General features: G+C 38.0%; 1 protein-coding gene across 2 annotated transcripts in view; it reads left to right on the forward strand.

The window, feature by feature from the left end:
• The first annotated feature begins 3,207 nt into the window (after positions 1 to 3,207).
• Positions 3,208 to 12,154, forward strand: part of DNAJC27 (DnaJ heat shock protein family (Hsp40) member C27) — a 42,264-nt gene continuing 33,317 nt past the window's right edge. For both annotated transcript variants that reach the window (XM_072938103.1, XM_072938105.1), the window contains exons 1-3: positions 3,208 to 3,270; positions 11,564 to 11,786; positions 11,879 to 12,142. In XM_072938103.1, the coding sequence (XP_072794204.1) occupies positions 12,056 to 12,142 (87 nt within the window). In that variant the 5' untranslated portion in view covers positions 3,208 to 3,270; positions 11,564 to 11,786; positions 11,879 to 12,055. The remainder of the gene's footprint in view (positions 3,271 to 11,563; positions 11,787 to 11,878; positions 12,143 to 12,154) is intronic.

A 12,154-nucleotide genomic window follows, 5' to 3' on the forward strand; every position in this document is an offset into this window, starting at 1 on the left:
TAATAGAACCCAAACTCTTCCTGACAGACAAACAGACAGTTACTGATCTTTTAGTCTCTGTTTTCATGATCAGAACTGTTAACCAGATGAAGAGAGGTGAAAACAGCTCTGATGTACTAGCGGCAGTGTCAGGGTTGCCGCTGATCCTGCGAGGTTTTATCAGACTCTATGACATTTCCTACACAAATCAGCCAGTGAGTGTTTAATGCCTCTTGGCAGGCATTCTGTCAGATCTTGGATACATGCTCAAGGAGACCTTCTACCTCCTGATGAGGTATCGCAGGCGACATATGGCCCATTCTGAATACCCCTTTCTGGTTCCTTTCTCCCTTTTGTCCTCTTTTTCAATTCTGTATAAGATAAAATAGAGAAATAAATGACAGAAACAATAAGTAGCACAAGAGTTTGGAAGAAGGAAATTTTTAAGAGCTGAATAAGAACAAAAAAGAAGATTTTGAAGGTAGTATTTGAGCAGGGATTGGTTGAAAGGTAAGATTTGTGAATTAAAGGCAAGGAAAATAGAAAGAGTAAAGGCAAGGTGGGGCAATAGCCCAAATTTAGAAGATGAAGAGAAGATTAAATAGATTGGAGCAAACATTTCAGGCTGAGGAACAGTGGACATTGAGGACAGGCAAAGTGGAGGATGATTATAGATGATCTGAATGCATGGATTGTAAGTTCATCTTTAATCTTGTTATCTGATGGGGCATGTTTCCCCAACTTACTCCTTCTCAGGAGTGTCTTAACAAAGTGTCCTTTGTTCTTTTTTTTTTTTAATTTTTTTTAACATTTTTTGGTCCTTTACACAGATTTTAGGATCACCTTGTCACATTACTTTTGTAATGGCATTGATTCTAGAGATTAATTTAAGGAGAACTGACATCTTTAAACTTCAATTTTTTTTTAATTCTCAGAAGATTTCCTTTTAATTCTCAAAAGATCCCTACAAATAATTTTCCAACCCAAAGTCAAAGGTAACCAAGCATGGAAGGAAATAGGACATGAGTGAGGTTCAGCAGAAGCAACAGACAGTAGAAACAGACCAGCAAAGGCTTCATGTATAGAACTTTTAGATGTGGCCTGTGATAGAACTATGCTTACTGTATTTAAATAAGTAAAAGAATAGCTTAACATATCTGCAGGGGTAAGGAAACTATAAGAGTTGGCAGAAACTTGGTTTTATTCATTGCTGTATGCCCAGTGTCTGGACCATTGCCTGACATGTAATAAGTACTGAGCAAATATTTGTTGAGGGACTGAATGAATAGTTACACCCTAAGCCTCCTGCCTCGTCACATATCTAACTGCCTGTTGATATTTATTAGGATTTTTTTTTTGTCACCCTCAAGTCATATCCAACCAATCCAAAACATGCAACATGTTCAAAACAGAGCTCACCAGTGTTTACCTTGTTTCCCTTCCTTATTTCTATCAGTGCTATTCCCATTGTCTCAGTCACTCAGGTTCTAAAACTTGGGGTCACACTTCCTGCTCTTTCTTTGTTTCCCCCATACCTAGCAATCACCAAGAGACTTCTTTTGCATTTCTTTCCTCCCTCCCTCACTGTCCATTCCCATCACCACTATAGTTGAGGTCTTTTATTACTACATACCTGGGTAACTACTGGGCTTCTGATTGCTAACCATCCCCACTTCTGTCTATTCCCTATACTATTCCTCAATTAGTATTTCTAAAATGGTTTTCTGTGCACGTTAATCCCCTTTCCAAAGCGTCTATCAGTTACACAGAACAAAAATTACATGTACGCAGCTTTATCAGAATATCTATCGTGCTTTTAGTCATTCAATTCTTCAGCAAATACTAATTGAACTTCTATTCTGCACCAAGCTTTAGTGCTGGGAAGTAAGTGAAATACAGAGACTCAGTTCTTGGCCTCAGTGAACTTGTTGTCTAGTGGGGAAGACAGCCACTTAAAATAACAACTCCATTTCGGTGTGTCAAGTGTTATCACAGAGGAAGTTCCCAAGTAGTGTAGAAGCCCATGGCAGAGGGAGACTTGGGTCAGCGGGGTAGAGAAGGCTTCCCAGAATAAAGAATTTTCAGTCTCATTTCTCGCTATTCTCCTATTGCAATTTTCTGTTGCATTAGCCATCATTCCTTCGACATCTTATCTTTCCTTCAAGAGCCATGTTAAATTTCTTCCCGGGTCCCACATCCATAATGTCATCTCCTTCTTGGCTCTGACAGCAGTACTAATGTGGTACAGAGGGTGTGCTCGGTTGAATTTATGTATGTGTATATATATACATGTACATGCATTTACACATGAGGTTGAATCATACAGAAAAATCACTGAATATTTAACCATTCTAAACCCACAAAAATGGCAATTCTATATGGTCCAACTATATGACTTGAAAACTTTGCCTACGGCTATCCCTACATCAATCCATTATACAAATTTACAGTGTAGCTCAAAGATACAACCTTATAAGCAGACTCACAAATGTTCTCTCATACAGATTCCTCATAAGTTGTAAATTCTCATTTACATTTTTACATCTGATCACATGTATGTAGATAAACACACAGAAATGACAAACTCATTCACAAATGTCCTCACACAACACACACCCAAAACTGACAGATGCACAAGATGCAAATCTACACACACTCTCTCACACACATTCATCGGAACCAACACATTGGTACACACATGACTTCTGCACATGCACCTGCATACACACACTTGTATCCGGATATATCCAGATTAAGTCTCAAACTTAACAAAGCCAGACACCTGTGCATCCTTAAGGGCAAATTTCACGTACCCACTTCTATGTCTTTTTGTGGACCCAGAAAATCAGAAAATAAGGGGATATGACGATGTTTAAAATAAGAATTAATAAGCTCTGAGCAAGGATCTGAAGAACTCTGCTGTAAGTAACGTGATTATGCTCTGGAGCAGAGACTCTTGAACATTCACTATCATTCACATTTCACTAAGTTATGACAAGCAATTGTCACAGTTGTCACAGGTGGGGACTGTTGCATTAGCAGGGAACTGACTGACTTCAGTGGGATCTGAAAGTCCAGGGGGAAAAAGGTGCCTGCCGAGTGTCTATTCCTTTATCACATGCACTGCTTCCCCAGCTTCAATCCCATCTTCCTTGCCTTCCAACCATGTGTTCTCTGGCTGGTTTCCATGGACACCAAGATCCATCATAGGAACAGCATGAGAAACTCCGAGCAGAGGGAAACATTTGGCCAAGTCTGCTTTATTAGCGCTTAGGCCCTTGTGAAAATTAGGTAAGAATTGTTTTTATAAACATTTGTACGGAAGTGTAACAGACTACAGAAAAATACACAAATCATTAGTGGGTAGCTTAGTGAACTTACACAACATAAACACACCTTTGTCACCACCACCCAGATCAGGATGTAGATGGTGACCAGCACCCAGAAACCCTCTTCACACCCCTTTTCATTCACTAAGCCCAAAGACAACCAGAATCCTGACTCCTAATGCCACTGATTAATTTTTCTGTTCTTGAACTTAGTGTAATTGGAATCATCCAGTACATACTCTTTTGTGTCTAGCTTCTTTAATTCACCATTATCTGTATGGGAGTCATAGCTGTAGAACAGTATTGTATAGCAAAAATATAGTATTCCATTGTAAGAATATTCCACACTATCCATTCTGCCACTGTTGAGCAAATGAGTTGTTTCCAGTTTTTGACTATTACTAAGAGTACTGCTATAAATATTCTCATGCAAGGTGTATATATTGGATAAAGGATATATATCTAGAATATATAAAGGATTCTTATAAATCAGAAAGAAAAAATAAACAACTCAATAAAACACTGGACAAGATAATTGAACAGGTACTTTATGTAAGAGAAAATGGCCTAGAAACATATGAAAAGGCACCCAATCTCATTAGTCATCAGGGGTAGAAAAATTAAAACTACCATTAGATACTACTACAAACCTGTAAGGAAGGCTAGAATGAGAAGACTGACAAAGTTGAGGACCAGTGAGAATCCGGAACAGCTGGAATTTTCATTCACTGTTGATGGGAGTGTAAATTGATAAAGCCACTTTGGAAAACTGGTAGCACTAACCAAAACTGAACATGTACATACTCTATGAGAAAGCAATTCAGCCTTGTAGAAATGTGAAGATGTGTAATTTTGATGGACTTTAACTGCAAAATGTTAAAGTTGCATTAAGCTGCTAATAGGTATGACTAATCAGCAGAAGACTGCTCACTTTAAACCTTCTTTCAGTTGTCCATCGTACTCAGCATGGTTCCTACCTTTTTATGGTTATCCACAACTTTAGTCAACATCCCTGCTGTATCTTTACCTGAAATAGTAATGAAAGCTGGCTCAAAAAGCAGAGTCTCATGGCATAGCACTAGAGATTTCCTTCTTTCTTTCATTCTACTTCTTGTCATTTTCTTTCTTTCTTTCTTTCCTTCTTTTATTTCCTTTTCTTTCTTTCTTTCTTTCTTTCTTTCTTTCTTTCTTTCTTTCTTTCTTTCTTTCTTTCTTTCTTTCTTTCTTTCTTTCTTTCCTTCTTTCTTTCTTTCTTTCTTTCCTTCCTTCCTTCCTTCCTTCTTTCCTTCCTTCTTTCTTTCTTGACCATGTTATTAGGCTATTGGATGTCATTAACAGCAACTGGATGTGCAAATAGAAATGTTGACTTGTGCTGAAATCTCTCCTCCCTGGGTAACCAGATCAGTATGGCCAGAGCACCTGGAGATCTGAGAAAGAGCTTTTGAGGCAGAGGGAAACTAAGTACAAAGTCCATGAGGTTCAAATGAACCTGGCATTCAAAGAATAGGGGGAAGATGGCAATAGAGCTCTTTCAGTAGTTCAGCTGGTACCCTAGGATGTCTCCCAAGGAATTGGCACCTTGCTCTGAATTCAAATTCCTTGGAGGGGGGTGTTAATGGCAATTTTCTACTGTCGCTATATTACTGAGTATCACTTGCCACATACTCCTTACTGCTATATCCCACTTCTTGTTGGCATCCTTGTTTCCCTGGTTTGGCACTTTCAAGATGTCTCAGTCCCATGGCTGGCAAGTTGGTGCTAGCAGTCATGTGGGAGCTCAGCTGTGGTTGTGGATGGGGGTGGAGGGCCTCAGTTCCTCTCTATGTGGGCCTCCCCATGAACTGCTGGGACTTTTTCACACTTTGATGTCTGCATTCCAAAGAGTGAGCCTTCCAAGAGAACTAGAAGGAAATTGCATTGCTTTGCATTACCTGTTTTTGAAAGTGTCCTAACATCAATTACACCGTGGTCATAAGGCCACCTAGATTCAAGGGAGAGAAGACATGACCCCCCACCACCACCACATCCTCTCAAGGGGAGAAGTGTCAGTCCCATTATAAGGCTATCATATGGGAAACTTGAAGACACTATGCTGAGTGAAATAAGCCTATTGTAAAAGGACAAATACTCTGTGATTCTACTCACACGAGGTGCCAAGAGTATTCAGACTCAAAGAGACAGAAGTAGAATTGTGGTTGCCAGGAGATAGAGGGAGGGAGGAGGGGAAATTAGTGTTTAATGGGTACAGAATTTCAGTTTGGGAACATGAAAAAGTTCTGGAGATGGATGGTAGTAACAAGTTGTGCAACAATGTGAATGTACTTAACACCACTGAACTGTACACTCAAAAATGATTAAAATAGTAAATTTTATGTATATTCTCCCCATATGGGATGGGGAATATTGTTTCAGCCACACAGTTGTTGGGATGAAGTAGGATGAGTGTGTAGATGTCTATATAGTTGCATAATAACCGTATCCTTTGATAGGGTATAGTGCACACTCAGAGCTAAAAACGTGTAGATTAATACATAAGACGGAAAGGCTAATCAATCAGGATGTTCCAAGGTCCTTGTATTGCTCAGGAGAAACTCATCCCATGCCAGTCACTTCTCTGAGTGTTTTTTTAACTCCCCTCTGTCCTCTGCCTGATTAATATTACTGTTCAGAATCCCCGGGTAGTTTCAGAGTTTGTAGTTTTCAGTGGGAGACTTGGTCTGTATGGACTTTCACTGCCAAACTGGAAACAGAGCTTCTTAAGAAATTGAATCTGTAGACAAAAACTTTTCAGTTGTGTGTATTAGTTTTCCATTGCTCTGAAAGAAATTATTGCAAACTTAACAGCTTCAAACAACAGACATTTACCATCTCATAGTTCTGTAGATCAGAAGTCCTGGCACTAAGTAGCTGGTTCTCTGAGTCAGAAATCTCACAAGGCTGCTGTGTTCTCATCTGCAGCTCAGGAGTTCCTTCCAAGCTTATGCAGGTTTTTGGCAGAATCATTTACTTTAGGTTGTAGGACTGAGGTGACCATTTTCTTGCTGGCTGTTGGCTGGGGGTCACTCCAGCTCCGAGAGCACACACTTAGGTTCTTGCTATGTGGCTCACTCCATCTTCAAAGCCATCGATGGAGAACCTCACTCACATTGAATCCCTCTCACTTGTTGAATATCTCTTACCAGAAAAAGGCCTGTCCCATTAAGAACTTCCCTTAGGAAACCTAGGTCTGGCCCAGAAAGGATAATCTCGCTATCCTAAAAACAACTGATTTGGGACCTTAATTCCATCTGCAAAATCCCTTCATGGCAACACCCAGATTAGTGTTTAATTAACTGGGAGAAGGTATGTGGACACCAGGGGCCACTTGGAGGCCGGCCTGGAATTCGGCCTGGTATGCCCTGGTATTGTGGATATGTTTGTAATTAAGAGCTTTACCTTCTAAAGATACATAAGATGAGTATTGTTACTGATGTTTGCCTCAAAATAATCTGGAGAAGGAGGTGGGTATAGATGAAACGAGGCTGGCCACAGGGTAATGTTGCTGAAGCTGGGAAATGAGGCATTAGCATGTTGTGTGATTCTCTCTACTGTCATAATGCATGAATTTTGTCACATAAATTATTCCAGAGTACATAAGATGAAACAAAGCCTCCAAACTTTTTTAATGAAGCAAGTATAAAATTAAAATTTAAACCAGGTAAAGTCCTCACAAAATTAATTAATTTATTGTTATGTTACTTAAGAATATTACTTAATTCCAGTATTACTTAAGGACATGGATGCAAAAATTCTCAAAATTTTACCTTACAGAATTTGGCAAAATACAACAAAAGTAAACGTGTTACCTTTGACCCAGTAACTCCACTTTTTAAGAAATTTATCCTGAAGACACACTGACAACAATATGAAAATACATAAATGCTCATAAATATATTGATTGGAAAAACATGGCATAGCCACACAATGGAGTACTGAACTATGTAGCTGTTAAAAAAAAATGAGTATGATCTTTGTGAGCTAAAATGGGGTGCTTTCCAGGATATACTGTTAAGTAAAAAAAGCAAAGTTCAAAAGAACACACATAGAGAGTTACCTTATGTGTAATAAAGAAGGAGAAATATGAAAAAATATATATATAACTGCTTACTTTTTATAAAAAGCAACACAAGAAGGAATAAACAAGAATCTAATATGATTGGCTGCCCACAGGAGCTAGGAGAGAAGTTGATAGAGGATTGAGATAGGGAGTGGAAGTGACACGAGTATACCAATTTGTATCATGTTACTTTTGAAACTACATTAATGTTTTACATATTCAAAAAATTAATAAAGTCAATGGTAATGAAGGGGGGAAAACTAAAATAAAGTACAAACATAAACAAATGAACTTAATTGTATTTTAAATGAAAACCATAACAGAACCAAAGAGGACAATAAAAAAATTAACTCAATTAACTTTTGAACATAACACTTAATACTCTGTGAAACTATATGACAAACTATATTTGTCAGTTTAAGACAAAAATAGCTATAAACAAATATTGAACTCTAGTTCAAAGAGTTTCTGTTTTTTGACATAGTAGGGGTTAACAGTTCTGAAACTGCTTCCTCTGTATTTTAAGATTGAGCAAATGAATAAATATACTGAGGATGAGAGCCAGGTTTCTTACTGTTAAAGAAGGGAGTAATAACTATGAAAGGGGGCAGACTAAAATGAATCCTGCTGTGCTAAAATGGATTGGGGATATCAATATGAACTAGATTTTAACATATGGATTTATTGTCCATATATTATGCATAGATGCATGTATGTATGCATATGTTTTTGGTTTTGTTTTTTGCTTAATCAACTGAAACAGCCCAGAGTAAAGACACTCCAGTAGCAAGAACACCTGCAGCACCCAGATCTTGGTTTCTAAATACGATTCTCTACTAAAAGGACCTAGGAAACCTGGGCTCATTGTTGTGCTGGAAAGCAGGCGAGTGCTAAAAAAACAAAACAAAACAAAAACGGGGGGGTAACATAACAAAGTGATATAACAGCCAGCTTCAAAATAAATAATAGTAGTAGTAGAATATTCATGGAGTAAAATAAGAATAAATGAGTCCATTCTGTTATAAATTAATAAATTAATGAATGAGAAAGGAAAGCTCTCACTTATGGTAGACTATTAATAAATGTAGGAGAAAAGATGAAGTTTGAAAATTATCATTTTGCACACATCATAGTAATATCTCTTCAGCCATGAGTCATCATTGTATTCTTAAAACTTCGTGGATGAAAGTTCAATGAAGAAAGGACAGTTATATAATCTCAAAGTATCCCCTTACAAATTACTTATTACAAAGCGAAAACATCACTTAACTGTGAATTAACTTAGTGAACACTACCTTATACCTCAACCAACTAAAGTTTATATCATTAATAAATGGAATATATTTACAACACCAATCTTCTGATAATGCCCTTAAGAGGACATAATGTCTTTCCTGTGGTATTTCAACTAAACATAACTGAATCTATTCATAGGAATCCACCAAACACAAATTGAGGGATATTCTAAAAATAATTTCAGATAAAAGAACGCTGAAGGTATATGACAACTAAATGATGCTGGATTAGACTCCAGACCAGGGGTAAAGAACATAGTTATAGAGAATACTACTGGAATAAATGGTGAAATGTGAATAAGGATTGTGAATTAGTTCAAAGTTTCCCAAATGTTCTTGGTTCAAGGTGCCCTTAGTGTATCAATAATTTTTTCATGGTGTTCCTTGGCCAAAAACAAATCTAGTTCCAAACAAATTATTAAATATTTATGCCCGAGCAATTTAGTTGCCATTTGAAAAAAATAATATACATAAATTGAAAGAAAAAATGTTATTTTTATTTCATTCTTAAATAACCACAATTACTTACTAATGGGATTTATACAGCTGTTGTGCACTGCATAACTTCTCAAACCGTGGAATCAGATTGGACAAGACCACCCTCATTTCCTGTTCTACACTGATTTTTGCCCTGTACTTTTTATCACAAACACGGAAAAAACCCAGCTTTCTATATATGACATATCCAAGTAATATGGCGCCATCTATTGTTCAAATAGTAAATAACCTCGAGTAAGTAGTTTTGAATAGTTTTGCTTGCCTTGAGAATTTAGAATGTAAAATATCGCACAAATATGGGGCACCTCGTGCACAGCTTGAGAACCACGGGATTAGATAATAGTGTATCAATGGTACTTTTCCTCATTTTGATAAATATACTGTTGCTATGTAAGAGAAAGTCCTTGTTCTTAGGAAGTGTATGTTGAAGTACTTATGGATAAAGAAAGATGTCTGCAAACTACTCTCAAATGATTCAGAAAAAGGAAAGTGTGTACATTTGTGTATGTAAAAAATGTTAACAATGAGTCTGGATAAAAGGTATACAACATCTTCCCCCTACTATTCTTGAAATTTTTGAAATTATTTCAAAATAAAGATTTCTGAAAGATGCAATATAATACTACATTTCAAGGTGTATATATATATGTAGTGAAACAATTTGTAAATGTCTGGAAATTAAAAGCACCAATTCATACAGTTGCAATGTTTTGTAGAGCTGAAAGAGGGATGTACATTTGGGGAAAATTACAATATCAGGGATATTTTATTTCTTAAGGTAGGTGATGGATACACAGATATTCATTACATTATTCGTTACACCTTTAAGTAAGTCCAACATATTTCACAATTTATTTTAAAGGATATGTAGAATCTTTCTTAATATGTAAAACTACAAAACATGAGTAAATGAAATCATATAGCTGCTGTTTATTGGGGATTACCATGTAATTCATGTGCATTATGTCCTGTAAACCTTACCACCACCATATGGCCATGTCATGGCAACATAATGTAGAAGAGGGCTGACTCCAGAGCTCATGCTCCTAACCCCTATACCATATCCTCCAGCTCCATACACAGCTATTTCATGTTTCTCTTTCTTCTTTTTATCTTAGGCTAGGAAAGAAAGCTAACTAACTTTCTTGCTTTTTCAATTTCAAACTAATTTAACACACCTAATAAACAATATGGCTATACATATTCAAACCTTGAAAACATCAATATGAAAAAATGGTAAGAAATTTTCATCTCCAGCATGTTTTACTGCTCTTATGCTCAATAGTATTATACCTAACTGATCTTTAGAAGAGTTGACATTTTGCAATTATTCTTCCACAACACCAGTTCAATTACAGGGTCAAAGGTGAACTATCAAAGAAACAGATGTCTATTGATTTATCAAATCATACTGAGAGCTCAGCATCTGGAAAATCAGTATAAATCCAATTCTTTTATGCTTTAAATTATCAAAATTCTGACCAGGACTTATATTTCATCTTTGTAAAGAATTTTAAGAGCTTTACTGACTAAGTTATATTACCTGTTGATTATGAAAACACTCCGAAGTAAGCTTTTTTTAAAAACAGCATTTAAGGTTTTAAAATTAAAAAGCTTGAAAATCTAATTTAAATAACTAATACAAAATTTGGAGCCTTTATTCACTATCTTCCTGCAATGTATTCCTTTTAAGATGTTTAAAGCTATGTGAGAACAGAATCAATGCTACCTTCGTCCTTGAAATTTACTAGGAAATTGGCAGCCGTTCTTTTTCGGGGCACTAAATAATCATTTGTCAAGTTCTATTTAGTTTCTGAAACTAAAAATATTGACTCAAAAAGTTATTTTCTCTCGGATTGATTTTTCTCCCTAGCAGATGCTTTTCTTCCCATCGCTTGGGATGAAAACAGAAAAGTGGTTATCCTAGAATTCATTATTATTATACTGTCATATTATCAGCTAAAGGAAAGGTGACAACAGAAGATGGGGTTAAGTTCGGATGAGTAGCAGGGAAAGTGAAGGAGCTCACAGCTACCGATCACACACTACTTGACAGAACCAGAAGAGTGTAAGAAACATTTAGTCTGAGCTTTCCTCCTGAAAATTAGAACTACGTAATAAAAGATCAAGGACTAAACTAAAACTTATCTTGACTCAAAAGGACAACTTTTTTTTTTTCGTTAATGATAGGAACAAGATTCAGATCTTGCCTAATTCCCCACTTCCCTGGCTCCTGACCCTGCCTCTCAGGGAACCTAAAGGGAAACATAATATTGGAAGGGGGTGGTTAGTGGACGGGTCCATACGGACTGAAGAATCCACAAAGAGTGCTCCCAAACTGACCACGGTCTACTTGGAATTTTCAGCGCCGCTAGGCCTTTAACTAGGCCAAAATTCCAGCCACTTCCAGACCGTGGATCTGCCCTGAATAGCCAATGAATTTCTACCACTCGGCTGTTAATCTAACAATATCTATGTCCTGACGCCCCTGAACACAAGGCCTCGCTCTCCACGAAGAGTAAACTCGGGCCCCCTCGACGCCACCTTGCTGTCAAAGGACGCAGCCCGAGCAGTCCGCGCAACCCCAAGGTACAGGTAACCATAGTCGCATCCCTGGGGCCTGCCGATGACGTCACGCCGCCCGTTTCTAGCATCGCGAGACTCTCTTCTCCCTCCCCCAGTTCCCTGCGCTCCGAACCGTCCGCGCTCGCTGCCAGGTAGCGGCGGGGATGGCGAGCCGCCGGGCCGGGGCGGAGGCAAGAACAGCGGTTCCGCCATTGGACGAGGAAGCGTGAGGGACGGGCCGGCGTGGTGAACAGGGAGAGACCGAGGCGGGAGGCCCCGAGAGAGCGAGGGCAATGGAGGCCAACATGCCGAAGCGGAAGGAACCTGGCAAGTCCCTGCGCATCAAAGTCATCTCCATGGGCAACGCCGAAGTGGGAAAAGTGAGTACCGTG

This window comes from Vicugna pacos, chromosome 15 (genome assembly GCF_048564905.1).
Source record: "Vicugna pacos chromosome 15, VicPac4, whole genome shotgun sequence".
NCBI lineage: Eukaryota > Metazoa > Chordata > Mammalia > Artiodactyla > Camelidae > Vicugna > Vicugna pacos.